This window comes from Heliangelus exortis, chromosome 2, assembly GCF_036169615.1.
Source record: "Heliangelus exortis chromosome 2, bHelExo1.hap1, whole genome shotgun sequence".
NCBI lineage: Eukaryota > Metazoa > Chordata > Aves > Apodiformes > Trochilidae > Heliangelus > Heliangelus exortis.
The window spans coordinates 106,133,072-106,150,759 of record NC_092423.1 but is presented as its reverse complement, the minus strand read 5'-3'; the positions used below and the strand labels follow the sequence as shown (position 1 = coordinate 106,150,759).

Here is a 17,688-nt window from a genome sequence, read left to right as displayed (position 1 = left end):
AATTCCACTTCTCCTCCAACTTAAGGAAAAAAGAAAACTGAGTTCTTAAAAATTTTGTGGCGCAGTTATAAGCAATATTGATTATTTCCATCCTGCACTGTGAATGCAAATAAAAACAGTTCTGTGAACAGAGGACAGGCAGCCTTTAAGTCAGTTGTAAAATTGTATCTGAGTTATTTTACAGAGTCTACTAGTAATTCTTCTAACATGTGCTTAATCTTGTACCTGGGAAAGGACCAAAAGAAAACTGAAGACATCATATTTCCATGGCAACAGTACAAGCACAGCAGCCCTCTGAAGAGGCAGAAGAGAGACTGGGTTATTCCTCCAATCAACCTACCAGAAAACTCCAGAGGACCTTTTCCTCAGGAATTAGTTAGGGTAAGGAAATTAATAGAAATGTAGTTTCAGTGTCTCAGAGGGCTTTTGGAAGAGATTTTGTGTGAAGATTGTCTTGTTCACACTCCAAATGTTTATCACAGTTTTTTGGGCTGGTGTATGTTGCTGCCTCTGTATGTGATGCACTGTGCTGCATTTACTAGTTTTTTTTTTAAGTTGCCCCTATGCTCCTTTAATACTGAACGATGACCTTGGTGCAGGTGGTAAGTGCAGTGTTGACCTCTTGAAGTGGTTAAGGAGGATCTCTTCTGGTTGAGCAGTTCTTGTAGCTGCTCCATAGGATCCTGCAGCACAGACATGGCCATTGCCAGAGACCCAGCACAGGATAGGGCTGGTTGGTTGTGATAAACTTCTACTAGGATTTTTTGGAACTTGGTAGAACATCAGCCCAAGCTGCTTGGATGTTGTTTTGCTCTGCTTTGTTGATACGCATGCTGGTGATTCACCTGCTCCTCGCAGATACACTGCCCCATCAGTATTTTGCTTTGAAGATGAGACCAAAGTTTGGTCTTTATAGAAAAAAGGCAAGGTTTTTAATTAAAGGGCTGTTTTCACTAGTTGGAAGAGAATCTTTAGTCTGGTATGTTATGGGGTGACAACAACAGACAAAATGACAAAACAAACTAATTTCTTAGGAAATTTTATTACAGTGTATGTTTTCTCTAGGATCTAAACAGTTCTGCTTAAGAAGACTTAACTTATTTTGGTTTAATACAATTTATCCTATTATGAGAAATAAGCAGGGATATTTTTAGGTTCCTGAAAATCCATTGACTAGCTTTCTGACAAAGAATGCAATTGAAAACAGCAAGCTTTTCACTGACTTTATACTATTTCCAGAGTAATGACTTTAACAACTTTTTTCTCATCTTCAAGCTATAAAAGAGCCACTTGTCTCAGCAGCACAGTCCCATCCACTGGTTGTCTGCAACTAATGTAATCATTACCTTTTTTTTGACACGTAGATTAGATCTGATCGTGATAAAAGCCTCTCGCTGCGGTACAGTGTGACTGGTCCAGGAGCTGACCAACCTCCAACAGGCATCTTCATCATCAACCCCATCTCAGGACAGCTGTCTGTGACAAAGCCTTTAGACCGGGAACAGATTGCTTCTTTTCATGTAAGAGTTTAATTTACCATAAATCAGATTATCAAATTGAAGATTAACATCTGCTTCAAACATGACTTGAGCAGCCGGCATTTAGTATTCTATGAGATATGATTTGAAGAGTTTGTAGCAGATTCATATTTATTGTACTTACTAAGGCTAACTCTTACTATGTTTAAGCAGCTTAAATGTATTAACATATGTAAACAGTGATTAAATGTGTTTAGATGAAGTCATTTTTAAAAGACTGAAATGTGGATACTGTAGCTTATATTTCAAATAGAGACCACTGGTTCATAGTCTCCACTGTATTGTATATTTTTCAAAAGTTTTCCTTTGATTCATCAACTTAAATTAGGACGTGACTGCTATTAGAATCGCAGCAGCTGTGATTTGAGAAATGGATGGGAAGAATAAGCTACCAATTTTCATTTTCAGGGGCAAATCTAAGCATTTTAATGGAATTGTAAATTAGAGCTGTCAGCTTACGAAAATGATATTCTTTGCCCTAAAGAAATTGACAAAGTAGACCATGGAGTCCAGTAGTGGTAGAAAAGAAAGGTTCTAAGGAAGGGTGGAGACCAGGCTCTGACCTCACATTGTCTCTGCCTTAGAGACACCACGGTGAAATGGTTACAGAATGTGCTCAGCTCCTAGTGAGAGTTTCCAGTATGTTGGGGATTAAAATGCTCCTTGCCTCCTGCGTGCTGCTCCTGAACAGAGGACACAGCAGGAGGCATCTGGGGGGAGCTGAGGGGAACTGCTCTCACAGGAGCACAACAGCTCCAGCAGTTGTAAGATTTTTCATGAGAATTTAGCATTGGCAATTCAAGATTTACTGACTTAGGAATTTACATTTATATGAGTCATTTCCAGAGTGATGAGGTAATAATGCCCTCTTTGCTCCTTTCTAGTAGGTTTGTAGCCAGAAGATAAGTATGTGTGTAGAGATATAAAATGGGCTTCAGCAAAACTGCTACAGGAGAATGTTGCTTTCTTGCCTAGCAATTGCCAGATTCTGGCCTGAATACATACGTTTACATTTTCAGAAAGCACTGTGTTCCTGATTTTGGTTTTTTTGACTGTCCAATTTAAGATGATTTAGGTAAACCTGGCTGTCAGAGGCTACTCAGTTCTTTTTGACAATCAGAGACATTATATTTAAGTGTCTCAGTCTTTGAAACTCAGTCCATAAACTTTATATTAATTTTAGCTTGGAATTTCAGTGTGCTTACTGACAATGATTTATCACAAACCTTACTTTGGTGCACCAGGTAACAGCAATCCATTGTCTATGTTTCTCGTATGCATTCATGTCTATTAGATATCCATAATATCAGAAAAGAATTTTTGAAAGTGATGCCAGTGTTGGTTCATTCCTTTTGTGCAGTTAAGAAGTTGTCATCTGTTTTAATATAAATCTGCATATTTCTAAAATCAGTTTTCTAATATCATTATTAAAAACTGGTCTATATATGACAATACACATCAGTATTAATTGAGATGTTATGATTCAAAATAATATTTAGCAAATCAAAGTAGTAAGTCTGCAACTTAGAATAGTTAAAGTCCAAACAGAAGTTCCTTTATCAACCTGCAGACCCAAATGGTTGATATGAGGGAGCAGTCGCAGGTGTAACAAAATACACTGAGCTAAAAATGTCTGGTCTGAAAAATCTGTCACCATTATTGTATCTATTAGTGCCTCTATCTTGTGCAAATTCTAATTCTTATAATGTCTTTTGCAGCTGAGAGCACATGCAGTGGATGTAAATGGAAACCAAGTGGAAAATCCTATCGACATTGTTATTAATGTCATTGATATGAATGACAACAGACCTGAATTCCTACACCAGGTTTGGAATGGGACAGTGCCTGAAGGATCAAAGCCAGGTAATACATGGGTTTTCAAAGCATGTGGAGGGGAAAGGATTGTGGTAACATTTTGAAGATGATGAAGGGGATGCTTTCAGACCTTGTAACAATTTGGAACGTGTCATTAGTCTGATGAGCACAATCCCAGATACTGTCTTCCTATCTCACCTTACTTTTAATTCACTTTTTAGCATCCTAAAGTTAATTTCCAAAGAACGAAGTATTACGTACATAAACTAAACCAGAGAAGTCTTTAAGAATATGACTTTTAGGTTCCTTTTTAAAAAAATACTATTTAAAGTTTCACAGTTCTTACAGTTATGTTCACGTTAGCCATTGACGTTCATTTAGTTGACAGCTCAGGGTATAAGAGACTTCCAAAATACCAGTACATTCAGTTCTGGTTCTGAATCTCAGAGGCTTTGGAAATACTGGGATTTGAAATCAAACAGTTTCATTTGAGTTCTCGAGAAAACCATAAATGTTGTTCACATCTCATTAAAATTCTAATCTGCTCAGACTGAAGTTTGCACTATGGTGGCTGGAGCCACTTGCTTAATTTGTCAGTAATGCAAAATGAATTTTTTAGAAAGGTTAGCACAAAAAATGTCATTTCTCACTTTGCAGTGTTGACTTAGCTTTTGAGATGGAAAGAACATGTGTCTCAAAGACCTTTGAAAGAGTATTATTTACATTGATTTTCAATCACTGTCAGGATGTGCTCCAATTCTGAAAATTAATTATATTTCCTTTGGCCCAATTAATAACATTTTTATCCAAACGTGAGGAGCTCTGTTGTTACAGAAATGTTATTTATGGCAGGATTGTAGGATTTCATTGTTTATGGAGCTTCTTCAGTTATAAGCAAATCTGATATTTTATAAACACAAAGTATTTTTATCTCCTCTTATGTATTTTAATTACTTTGTTGGTGAGTCTTGGGTTTAACCAGTTTGTTTTAAGTAAGAGAAGGAATGTGGAGACTTGACCAAAAGAAACACTTGCTTTGACCATCGCTTGTAAGTGATCCTGTGTAATCTGAGTAAACTGTTTATATAACATCAATTATTTATCCTGCTGCTAGGAACCTATGTGATGACTGTTACTGCCATTGATGCTGATGATCCCAATACACAGAATGGGATGCTGAGATACAGAATCTTGTCACAGACTCCAAGCAGCCCCTCTCCAAACATGTTTACAATCAACAACGAGACTGGTGACATTATCACCGTAGCAGCTGGGCTTGACAGAGAGGTACGGCAGGTCTTAATCCCATTGATTGTGTTGTACTTTGTGTTTTGAAGAAGCACATTTTTTGCTAGTGACTTCTTACCCTTCTTAAAATACTTCTTGCCCTCCCTGGTCGGAACTTTCTCTCTGGAAGAGAGGGTGTTAGTATGGGAATAAAAACTGGACCTAAATGTTCTGTGTGTATAGATGGTCTGGGTTCCATGTGGTTATGGAAAGGACCTTGTCTCAAAAGCTTGTTTGCTTTAAAGAAAAGGTACAAACTGAAACAGTGGAATCCAGGTAAGGAACTCTGGTGCTTGGCTTGAATGCAGAGAGGAGAGTTTTCCTCAGCTCCAGCCCTTTACTCTTCTTGCAGAGCTCCATAGGCAAAGAGTAGATGGAAAATGGAATTGGCTATGGTTTATTTAATTTGGAAGTACCAGGAGAGCTTCTGTCCTGCTCTTCACAGAGAGATTGTAAATATTTGAAATATTCTGGATGCTGTTTTGCTAAATTTGCAATAATTCCCTGATCTGAATTTTGCTTATAAAAATAAATCTGGCAAAATATTACTGATTTTAAGATTTGAAAAGTACCTTTTAAAGAAATAAACCAGTCATGCTGGCAACATTGTAGATGGAGATTTATATCAAAACCAGGATACGTGTTCCAAAACTTTAAGAAAAATTAAATCAAAACTAAAATCTCCATCTATCAATAATTCCCTGGTAATGCTGAGCAAGTTCTGTTCTGCCCAGACAGTTTTTAACTGCACCTACCACTGGAGAAGGAAGGTGCCAGATCCTCTGCTCTGGGTCACCCATCTGTGAGGTGGGAATAAAATTATTTCCCTCCCAGCTCTGGACCTTTCACGTGGACTAACTGTGCTTTTGAACCACTTGAAAATTTCAGAAGAGATAAGCATTGTTTTATAAACAAAACAAATCTTAGTTCAGCACATCTTGTTTCATCTTCTGTTTTACTAACCTCAATTTAGCTTGTTAAATCTGAAGGGTTTTTTAAACTGGGTTTGCTATTCAGCTTTTAGCTGTTTGCTTATACTTATTTAAAATGGAGAACAAAAATAGTTTCTGATGCTCTGGGTGGGCTATTAATATTCTGATGTATTTTAGTTTGAAAGAGGCAATCAGAAGATTTGAAAAGCTAAACAGACTGTTAGATATTGCAATTAATTTTTAAAGTTTTATTAACATTCATTATATTTAAGTTGGCATTGAAGAGGATGGATTTGAGGGAAGCAAAACCCTGAACTTTGCAGTATTGCCCTATTAAATCTAAAGAATGATAATCAGATGTACCATTGCTTTTAAACCTCCCTGGTCATCTTTGACAAGTGAACATTCAGGAGGACACAGTGGTAACTGGAGTTCTGTTACTTAGTGTCTAGGTGTACTGGAGAGATTTATCTTGAAAGAAACCAGCTGTCTGTGGAGCTTAGACCCTTGCATTAACAGTTCAAAAAGCTTTGTCATTTGCCATCAGTTCTCCTGATGGATTGCTGTACTCATGCCCAAATGAGTATTTATAAACATTTCTTGCACATGTTGAATATTAATGATTAATGTTAAATCATTCAGATATTAAATTAGACTAATATGAGATAAAATGGTTTCCTTCCCAAGCCATTGCTCTGCTTCCTTCATTTCCGCAGTAATTTTGTGGAAGTCAATTAAATTAAAATGACCAGATTTGAATCAAGCTGGTCTTCTGACAGTGGGCTAGGAAATGCCTTCTTGTCCAGGAACTTCAGCTGTTCTGCCCACTTCTGCCATTCTGCCTTTTTCTCTTTGTTATGACTCCCTTTGTAAAGCACTAATGAGGCTAATAAAACACTAGACACAATTATAAATTATTAAATTATGTGACCCATTACTTATGGGAGCGTAAGTCTTGTTCACGTTAAAAAAAAAAAAAAGTAAGGTGTGTTTTCTCTGATAGCATTCGTCATCTCCAAGTATTTTAGGTTAATGTGCACAATGCATACTCTGTGCTAACATGCACAGGAGGAGATTTGCTTAGGTAGGGGACTCAGTTGAAGGCAGAAGATACCTTTCACTTGCTATCAAAAAAGATGCTTTTTCCTGAAATCCAGCTGTTCTCATTTATTCTGCTGTTGCTGTGGAACTCACTTCAGCATTAAAACATCTGCCTTACTGCTGGAGGTGCTGAAGAAGTACTTAAACTTCCTCACATTCCTCCCTCACGTGAGGCTAATTCAGTGAAGTGCTCTTTTATTTGGCCTCTGTTGAAGTGGAAAGATGTGACCTGATGAGGTCTGTGTTTTTTTCTTGAAACTGCCAGTATGTTTTCCGATTTGTTGCTGTGAAGTCTCTGTGCAGGCTGCTGACACGTGCTCCGTGGCTTATACCTGGCTACTCCTCAACCCACAGTAAAAAGAGGAGAGATGCCTCCCCCAGCTTCCCCAGGCTTGGAAAGTTGTGTTTTTTTCTTGTTGCTTTCTGACATTTCATTCCCAGCAGTTGATCTTCTATATGTGAGTGATGGGAATGGGGAAAAAGCAACCAAACCCACATATGTGATGTCTTTTGGGGCACTTTTAGGGGCAGTTCTAGTTCCCTGCTTCTGTTGGCATTAAATAAGAATACTGTGTGGAAGTTGAGTCTCCATGTAATAATCATGGAGTTTCTTTAATTAAATTTACTTTTTGGGATCAATGTGTTAAGACCCAGATGAATCAGAAGCACCTGCTGTTTCAATAACGTAGAATCATCTGGCTGCAAGATTTGCTTCAATACTGCTATAGATTTTATTTCTTCACAATAACTGAAGTACACTTTTTTCCTGGATGAAAGTTATGAAAGTATTTCTTTGATTCCATTGTGACTACTTGTCTTGTTGGTGCCACAAAGGTAACCTTTAGGATGTTTGTTTAAGCCTTTTGAAGGTCACTGTGCAAGTACATTTTCCCAGATAGAACTTCTATACGTATTTATACATTATTAAACATATATATTACACTTCTGTATCAATAATATTAGTCTTGTTTTTAAAAAGGATGCATGTACAGTAATACACATTTGATGTAAGGGTTGCTTTGTGAAAGATGAGAAGAGTGTAAATTATATTCAGTAGGTGATAAAGATTCATAAAGCTTATTTTAAAATAACTTTTTTAATTCAATAACTCATGTTTGCTGTGTATAACTATTAAATCTCTCATGTCTGCCACAGTGTCTGGCCAAAATCTGAAAGAAAGTTAGACATTATCAATGGAATGGCCCTTGCTTATTTTTCATACGGATATCCACAGTCCCTTTTTCTAAAGTTTCCATTAGAAGCCATCTGTCATCTATTATCCCAGTCTTTAAGTTGTGGGAGAAAATGAAGTACTGAGTGGAAAAATAATACACTTTTCTTTAAGCATTTTTATTTTGCCAGCAGTTTTTTTGCCAGTGTTAGTAAACCATTCATGAAAGTGGTATTTCAAAGTGACAGCAACTTCTTATGCTCGTGCATTTTCTTTTGGGGAAAGAAGTGAATGACAACAGAGAGAGTTAGGAAACGGGTAAATGAAAGAGCACGCACACAGTATTTGCATTTCACGGCAGAAACCTGTGATGAGTTAAAAATATCGACTTCTCAGCAACTCCACACACACACACACACACACACACACACACACACACACACAAATTGTTTGTGTTGCTAAAAAATAAACAAACAGCAACAAAAAAACCCCTAACCACGTCGAGTTTGTTTTAAACTTCTCACCCGTTTGAGGTCCTCCGGCCTCTGTCCGCTGTACCTTGTGCCTGAGGCAGCTCTGGCCCCACTCCCGCCCGGGCCAGGGGAGGGGGAGGCGGTGTGAGGGGGAGATGGTGGCAGCGGCGGCCATCTTTGGCCGGGGAGTTTTAACATTTATGGAAATATCCCGTGTGGTTTGTTCCCTCCCCTTTCGCTCCTGGGGCCCTAACTCATCCCCACTAGTTAGCCCTGACACCTCCGGTTTCCATAGCGATCGCAACAAGTTGCAGCAGCGGTTTTACCGCTTGGGCTCAGCTGAAATAAAACCTTGAAACAAAAATGTGGTGAACCGCCCTTGGTGTAGCTCTCTCAAATGCTTTTGAGGACTTGCCCTGTGTTAGTATGAACCACACTCCTGGGGTTTTTTTTCCTCCTCCTTTAAAAAACGTTGCTAAAAGTGTGATAATAGCATTAACTGTATCTAGTAGGTTTGATTTTGAGCAGGCAATCTGTCCTCGTCTCGGTGATGTTTGAGGAAAAGGAAGCGGTTCAGTACAGCTAGATGCAGGCCTGTGCTGTATTCCTGCCACACAAACTTTACTCCTGTCATTTTGGGTTGATGCTAACTAGAATAAACAGTGTGATAGGCTCCACTGCTTAGCAAAGTGCAATTTTGGAAACATCTGCTGTCCTGCGGTAATGTGAGTTTTGTCTAAAACTTATGTTGATGTCATTTTGTGTTTTAGAAAGTACAACAATATACATTAATAATTCAAGCTACGGACATGGAAGGAAACCCAACATATGGTCTTTCAAACACAGCAGCTGCCGTCATCACTGTGACAGATGTCAATGACAATCCTCCGGAGTTCACTGCCATGACTGTACGTACAGGGTGGGAGTAACTGTGCATATTTATAACCCTTTCCCGCTTTTCTCATTACATTCACAGGCAGTAAATATTTATTACTTATTAAATAGTACAATGACAGGCAGGATTGAAGTGTGTGCAGAATATATATCCCTTAGATACAGTATTCTGCTTAGGCCAAAAGGCAAAAGCTGACAAGGGAATCAAACCATCAGTTTTCTGGGTGGCCTCTGGTAAACTTCATTAAAGAAATTGTCAGGGCTCTGGTGAAGAGAGATGCGCTCCTTAAAGTTGATGAATGTTCAGTATGCCATGGCTCCTGCAAGCTTCTGCAGCCAAGGTGAAATGTGATCTTGGGTTTTTTTGCAGTTCTACGGGGAAGTACCAGAAAACAGGGTAGATGTGATTGTAGCAAATCTGACGGTAACAGACAAAGATCAGCCCCACACGCCGGCCTGGAACGCGATGTACAGAATGACTGGAGGAGACCCCACAGGTCGATTTACCATCCTGACAGATCCCAATAGCAATGATGGGTTGGTGACTGTTGTGAAGGTAAGAGATGCTTGTGCTTCAGAGAATGAAGCAGAGATGGAATAAGTGGGAGAACAATGAGGGGGAAAAAATAGGAACTCCTGAGGCCAGTATGAGTCTGGAAAACAAGAGATGGGCACTCTCTGCCTTGTGGAAGTAAGCCATCCGCCTCTCGGAGCGTTCCCTGGCTTAAGCTATCAGTAGTATTCCAACTGATCAGTTTCAAAAATCAGTCCAGGCTGTTGAAATAACAGATTTTGAAGCTTTATTTGCCTCAAATAAAGGGGTATTATATTTAAGAATTAGTCTGTAAAAAATCATTTGCTTAGTATTTCTTGCTAGTGTAAAGAACAGCTTCCTATTTCTTGGCTGCCTCCATTGCTCGTCACGCTTGTTGTCTAGACACAGGTTTTATTTCAACATGTTGCCATGAAGGAGCAGATATAGGCAGTCACAGATGAAAAAGTGATAGGTAGGAGACTACTTCTACAAGAGCTCTTAAAGACTGGCTATTTTAAAAACCTCATTTAAACTCCTTTTATGGAATAGCCTGTCTATCTTTATTCTTAAACCAACACAGCTATATGGTGAGAGGTGACGTATTTCAAGTGATAATAACAATGTGGTTCTATAATTAAACCTGCCAGGCCTCATGGCCCTCTGATAAGTGTCTCATCTCTTGAGCTGGCCTGTTCTGGTTTTGGCTGAGCCACTTACCAAGTCAAGTGTGAGATGCCAATGTTCCCATTTGGAGATTAAAACACTTTTTTTTTTTTTTTTTCTTCTTTCTTTCTTTCTTTTTCCTTTTTTTTTTCCTTCTTAGTGTGTAGGTGAGAAAAAGATAAAAATTCAATGCAGCTGCAGTGTTAGTTCACACTAGTTTGTTTGGGGGTTTTTTGTTTGGTTTGGTTTGTGGTTTTTTTTTCTAAGAACTGTCTCTGTTTTATAACTGCACTTCCCCAGAGGTACCAATTGTTATATTGCAGTGTTAGAAAAAGAATTATTTGAGTGTCCATGCTTTGTAATTAGGCACATATCGAACTAGAAACGTCTGGAAAAGTGAATTTAAAAAATGCACAGATTAAACTAAAGCTTTATTAAGGGAAGTGAGCCTAAGATTCCAGATCTCTAACCTTGTTGATGCAGCTTTGCTTACTTACAGATTTATTTTTATCAAGTTCTATCCCCTCTACTGCCAGAGTATCTCAGCATTCTGCTACATCTGACCTGGTTGTGGGAGCCTAACCGCAAAAGCAGCTTTTTTCTAGAAATGTTAGGAAATGATAGGCCTGTTCAGAAGGGGGCTATCCATACCATCTGAAATCAGAAGCATAGGAGAGTCAGCCTAAGGTGGTAAATGGCAGTTCTTTCTTCAGTCACCTTTTCAGCAGCACACCTTTAAGCACACAGACTTGGGAACCGTTGGAACCCTGCCCACAGTTTTTATTGGCAGCGCAATGAATTGATCTGTCAGCTTGTAATGAAGATTGGATTGTCTCTTGTCACTGATTTCTTGCTGTCACATGCCAGCTGGGCCTGTAAGGTACAGGATTCCTTCAAGTCTAGAATCAGTGTGAGTAATACAGTGCGTAGTACTTAGACAAATCAGGTCTTGGGGAGTGCCTCACCTGTGTGCAGTGCAATAGAACTTTAGCCTCAAACTGTTTTTACTCATCCTTAAACAGTTCAGTGAGGAAGTCCCCAAAATGAAAGTTGTGTGGACTGTGAAGGTGGAAGTGGTAGGTATACCAGAAGTGGGATTAGCTGGGATTACAGAGACTTTTCTTGTGAAGCATTAAGGGCATGGGAATCTCTGATCTAAGGGCTAGGTATGGTCATGATCTTGTTTGAAGGAAATCTTTGTTGTAACAGAGAGAGGCAGGTTTCTCTCCTGAGGAGAACTCAGGAGAACTCCTCAGGAGGAACCATCTGTTCACATGAGTGCCTGGCACAAAACTGGGATTTTCAGCATTTTCTTGTGAAACTACTTGTTTCAGCAATTATCTCTAATGGCACTTCCAGAGTAAGTAGAATCCAAGGATGTCACGGTTTCTAGCTGTTCTGACTTTACAACTGCTTCTGATTTTAAACAAAACCCCACAACTCCTTTGTTGTGTTAAAATGTTAAATGTTGTGTTAAAATGTTACATTGATTGAGTTCTCTTTAGGCTCTGTGGTCATTTTTGAGAAAAGCAGTACAAGTAATGTACAAGTTTAAAAATGAGCTTTACAGCAAAAATGTTACGTGTTACCATCACTATTATAAGTAAAAGTTAACACTTCATGCTCTTCGCTTTTCCCAGCCCATTGACTTCGAGACCAACAGGATGTTCGTACTTACTGTAGCTGCGGAAAATCAAGTGCCTTTGGCTAAGGGTATTCAGCATCCTCCTCAGTCAACAGCAACTGTGTCCATTACGGTTATTGATGTGAATGAGAGCCCATATTTTGTTCCAAATCCTAAGCTTGTACGTCAGGAAGAAGGGCTACTTGCTGGTAGCATGTTGACAACTTTCACGGCTCAGGACCCTGATCGTTACATGCAGCAAACCTCTCTAAGGTCTATATAAACATTTTGTATTTATTTAACAGTTCAAGTGCAATATCCAGGTTAGAGAGTGGGTGGGAAAAAAAGACTGCACATGAAACGGCTGCATTTGCCCCAGCACACAGCTGTCCTGTAGCTTTTGTGCAGCACTCTCTAAAGGGCTTTTTTTCTGGTTTTTTTGGTGCTGTGACCAGCATAGTTTTGTAAATTGGGTCACCTTCTAATGCGAAATCCCACTTCATCAAAGTAGAATGAAATTCTGCACCTGTGTTAAAATATATTTGGCATTCCAACAAATTCATTCAGAGCAGACACATTCTTGTGTCAACTAAGATAATTTGCAGTTTAAATTTAATTTAATGAGGGCAAATTTAGATTAAATATTAGGAAGTAATAGGTGAGGGTAAGGAGACAAGAACAAGTTACCAAGGGAAGGCTGTGCCTTCCTTGCATGTTTTCAAGGGGGCATTGAGCAACCTGGTCTAGTGGGAGGTGTTCCTGCCCACGCAGAGAGATTGAAAGGCTGGAACTAGATGATCTTTAAGGTCATTTCCAAGCCAAACCATTCTGTGATTTTGTGGTATTAACCAATAGTTTGTCATGGCAGTAAAACAACATCAGATTTTTTACCAAGTCCTTTTTCTTATTTATTCTTCAGCAATGCAAAGTGCTGCTGTTGTCCACCTGTGAACACTTGTACTGATCATAATTTGTCTATGCTAAATGAGTAAAGTGAAGAAAGCATGGTTTATCATTTAAAATATGGTGATGGGCTGCAAAGCTAAGGCACAGCATCTAGCTGTGGGCTAGGACTCAGGTTCCTAACTTACCCAGCAGCTACATAAGCACATGTGAAAGACACTCCAGAACTTACTTTCTGTCTTTTGTTTTAAAATCAAGGTTCTTAAAAATTGTATTTTCTCCTAATTTTGGCTAGCTGTTTCTGATACTGATAGCTCATTTCTGGACATTACCCATACACATTATACCATGAGGACTTAAGGATATATGCATTTTTAATGACTTCAGATAGCTTGCACTCAATTAATGCAAAGGGCAAATTTATCTAATAGAATGATGATTTTGAAAGACACTGTTTTTTCTAATTAAGATAAATATGCAGTAAAACCAGGGCCTCTAAAAAATAACTTTTACTTGGTACTGGAAGTGCTAGAATAATGTGACCTATTGCTATTCTAACACTCTTCACTCTTTCTCCACTGTTACCTCTCTCCTGCTCTCAGCACTCGATGAAATTTAATAGAAACGGCTCCGTAGGTATAGCACAAGCAGTAGAAATCCTTAATAAAATATTTTAATGGAGTCTGAATATGTTTGTTATGTGGTTTACAGTAATTGTGATATTTATTCCAATTACATGGTAACTTAATGGCAGGGCACACAATGTAGATACAGGACGGGTTTTAATGTGTTTTCAAGAATTTCAGTGGCAAGGCTTAATAAAAGTAAATTTGTGAAATACTGTCTCAACATTCCAATGATGTGTACAAAATATAAAGTAAAATATTAATAATGTCTTTGTTGATACTTAAGTTGACAGATAAATAACACATCTTGTGATCAAACACACAGGTACTCAAAACTTTCAGATCCTGCAAACTGGCTGAAAATTGACCCTGTTAATGGACAAATAACTACTACAGCTGTTTTGGACAGAGAATCAATATATGTTCAAAACAATATGTATAATGCAACATTTCTTGCTTCTGATAATGGTATGTATCAACATTGTATATACTGTCAAAAAGCTTTTTTCTTTGTGGTTGAATGCCCAAGAAATTATTAAAATTCATCCAGTCTGAAGTTTGTATTGGTATTAAACCTTGTATATTACACAGCTGCCAAGCAAAAGAGCTGAAAAATAATTCCGTGAGTCTGATAAAAGGTACTGGCTGAATTACACTAGTCAAGGTTACAGAAAACTGAAAAAACCTGCACAAGAGTGCAGTAGGCTGAGTGAGTGCACAGCTTTGAGTGGACTTCATGAGGAGTAAAGTTTTGGAGGAGGCATGTTGTACTTTTTCACATTTTGTCTAAAGCACTGCAGGTGGCAAATTGTCTTCTCTTTGCCACTTTGTTACTGGCAATTAACAATCTCTGATCAGAAACAAGTTCTTTGAGTTCAGCTGGAGCTCTGTACTGTCCATAGCTACTACGAGAAAGATGGACAGGCGGGTACAGTTAGGATTGTGCTTAGATTAGAGAGGAAAACTGAAACACTGGGGCTGTTCACCTTGGAGAAAACACAAGTGGTAAAGTTTTGTGAACTGATAAGTTACAAGAAAGCTAGATGGACTATTTCTATCCTTTTGTCTCTGTTCTGAAGAAGAAAATTAACTGGAACTGGAAGATGATGAGGGCTTGTGAAGTGAGAATCACTGCTAATTATACTTAGAAATTCAGTACCATATGTTCACATAAACGTGTGACTTCAGCAAGGTTTATAGAAGCATCACACATTTGATATAGATATCAAGAATGTCTAGAAGCAGTGTTCTGAAAGTATTAGAAAGAATTGAAAAATCGCACTTGTGGTAAAGGGTGATTGTAAGTCTTCAAAGTTAGAAAATATTTTCTCTAGAGGATAAACTAGGCCAATTTTGCTCTCTTTTCTCTGAATCATTTGATGGGCAATCTCTGTGGATGGGAACTAGCTGTCTAGTCAGTAAAGTAGTTGAATCCCTGATCTGTAGATCTGCAATTATTTGCTGATTTTTGCCAAGTAGGGAAGTTTTTCTGAGTGCAGACAGAATTTGTGTGCCAGCATGGGTAGTGACTGCTAGATCAGCTTGGTAAAGACAGAATAAAAAAACTGAGGTGAATGCGACGTACGTGGTAATTGAAAACTGTTGGTATAGATTAATTTAGATAACTTTCCAATTGGAAACTGGCTCAGAACCATTTTCTTTTCTTTAAGGAATCCCTCCAATGAGTGGAACTGGCACACTTCAGATACACCTGCTGGACATCAACGATAATGCCCCCCAAGTGAATCCAAAAGAAGCCACAACTTGTGAAACACTACAGCCTAATGCTATTAACATCACTGCTATAGACCCTGATATAGATCCAAATGCAGGCCCGTTTGCCTTTGAGCTGCCTGACACACCTGCTAGTATTAAGAGGAATTGGACTATTGTTCGAATTAGTGGTAATTTACTGTCTAGAAATATTAATCTTTTTAAAGACATTATTGCATGTTTTTCTGTGCTTTGCTTTATTATTATTTCTATTGCTTTATTTTAATAATAATTTTAATATTTTTAATAATAATTTTTACTTAAATTTCATTAATTTTTTTTTTAACTGGTATTATTTTACAATGTACATTAATTTGGTTACTATGAATAGGAAAACACCTTACTGTTAGTTTTGCAAAGATAAAAAAATTCTAAGAAGGAAAAGATGTTCACAGTAAGAAAGAATACAGTTATCTGGAGTGTCATGTAGTGGATTGTACAATAAATTAATACGGGCCTCAAACAGGAGCCATTTCTGTCAATACTGTTTTAAACCCACGTGAGTATTACTTGTTAACAAATGCCTTCTTTTTACACACAGGTGATCACGCCCAGCTCTCTTTAAGGATCAGATTCCTGGAAGCTGGTATCTATGATGTGCCCATAGTAATTACAGATTCTGGGAATCCACATGCATCTAGCACTTCTGTGCTGAAAGTGAAAGTTTGCCAATGTGATATAAATGGAGACTGCACTGATGTTGACCGGATTGTTGGTGCAGGGCTGGGCACTGGTGCCATCATTGCAATTCTGCTTTGTATCATCATCTTGCTCAGTGAGTAGATCAGTCTCTTCATCCTAACTCTTTTGTTCTTGTTTTGCAAATACCATCTTGTGGTTTAGATCCACGTAGCTTGACAAAGGCTGGGGAATGATTAGAGTCTCGAGTCTGAGAATTGTTGCTGCTTATTTCAATGTGTTGGACAAGTATGAAAACTTTCTGATGGTGAAGGATTAGAAGTTTTTGAGATGGGTCATAACTATCACTTGCGTGGCAGTTGAGCCCCACAGTCACTTTCTGAAATAGCTTTTCCATCTATGCCCATGAGCACTTGTTATGTTAAGTCAATGAGAGACTAGACTGAAGATGTCATTAAACCCCAGACATCTAGTCTTTCTTGTGCTGCTGGTACAGTTTGATTTGATGCCACCCACAGCATGTAATGTGCCTTTATGGAGTGCTCTGCTGTTACTATTGTTGTGCTTCAGATTAACGTTAAGTAGTCTGATGATTTTGGAAAGTTATGCATCACAGTCCTTCATGTAGGGCAGGCAGCCATGCAGGAACAGCAGAGATGTGTATGTGTTTAAGAACTACATAGAGCTCTGCTAGTATTGTATTTTTGTGTCAAATGCATTCAATAAGGGAAGTGACTAAACATCTTGACTAAGCATTTGTCTGTCCAGTGTTGTAAATTAAATGCTAGCTCTCATACACTTTATGGTTAACTGATATCTGACTGTGGTGGAACACAAGGAAGGGATTAACCTCTTCAGAGCATATTGTGCACCGGTTCTATGTTCTATGCAGAACATAGACTGGAAAGGAGTAATTTTTAAAAAAAAGTATTTGAGCCTGGCTAAGCCCATGGCTGGACATAAGACGGTACAATTATTTTCCTGATACAAGATACTCTTAAGATGCTAGGTATCAAATTAACAGATCCTTAATGAAACTGCCAAATCCTTTAAGATATTCTTCATATACTAACATTCCAGATACACTGGAATTTCTTTCTGCGATGATTGTAATTGGAAACATTCCTGTTGTATTAGAAATTTGTTTACTCGCAGCTATTCTCTTCTGTTCTTCATTCAGTTTTCTTTGACACTATTCATTTATGAAGAAATTAGTGTCACTTGAAATTTTTAGGATTAAAAGTGAAAATATGCAGCTCTGAATGCCCTTGTGTTTTCCTCAACTTGGTTTCCTCTTGTGTCTAAACATAAATCTTAAATTTATCCAACGATCTGGTCTGTTCTTATAAACTGCTGAGCTGTATGCCAGATGTCTTAAACTTGTTGATGTTCAAACATCAGAATTACTTAAGCTGATAATTTTTGCTACATATTAATGGGATGTAGCAGAAAAACATATTAATAATCTTCTAGATTTCATGCCACTACTGGAAAGATTCCTTTCTGAATCAAGTGGTCTGTCTTGTTTTCTTGACAAGTTTACTTTGCAGGTGTGGAATGGATTTATGACTTACAACTTTGAATACATGAATGATTTCCAAATCAAATTGCCTATAGTAGCCTGAGTGTAAACAATCTCATAGACACACTCCGTGAAGTTGGTTTTTTTTTAACAAAACAACCTTATCTGTAACAGTCAAAGCCAACTTTATTA

The 17,688-nt window shown here is 38.1% G+C and overlaps 1 protein-coding gene across 1 annotated transcript in view; it reads left to right on the top strand.

Annotated features, from left to right (window-relative positions):
* The window catches only part of CDH2 (cadherin 2), a 114,354-nt gene that overhangs the window by 77,582 nt on the left and 19,084 nt on the right, over positions 1-17,688 (top strand). Inside the window, exons 4-13 of the mRNA XM_071737403.1 lie at positions 235-381; positions 1,365-1,520; positions 3,257-3,401; positions 4,468-4,640; positions 9,088-9,225; positions 9,582-9,767; positions 12,050-12,306; positions 13,888-14,030; positions 15,233-15,466; positions 15,877-16,110. Of these exons, the coding sequence (XP_071593504.1) occupies positions 235-381; positions 1,365-1,520; positions 3,257-3,401; positions 4,468-4,640; positions 9,088-9,225; positions 9,582-9,767; positions 12,050-12,306; positions 13,888-14,030; positions 15,233-15,466; positions 15,877-16,110 (1,813 nt within the window). The remainder of the gene's footprint in view (positions 1-234; positions 382-1,364; positions 1,521-3,256; positions 3,402-4,467; positions 4,641-9,087; positions 9,226-9,581; positions 9,768-12,049; positions 12,307-13,887; positions 14,031-15,232; positions 15,467-15,876; positions 16,111-17,688) is intronic.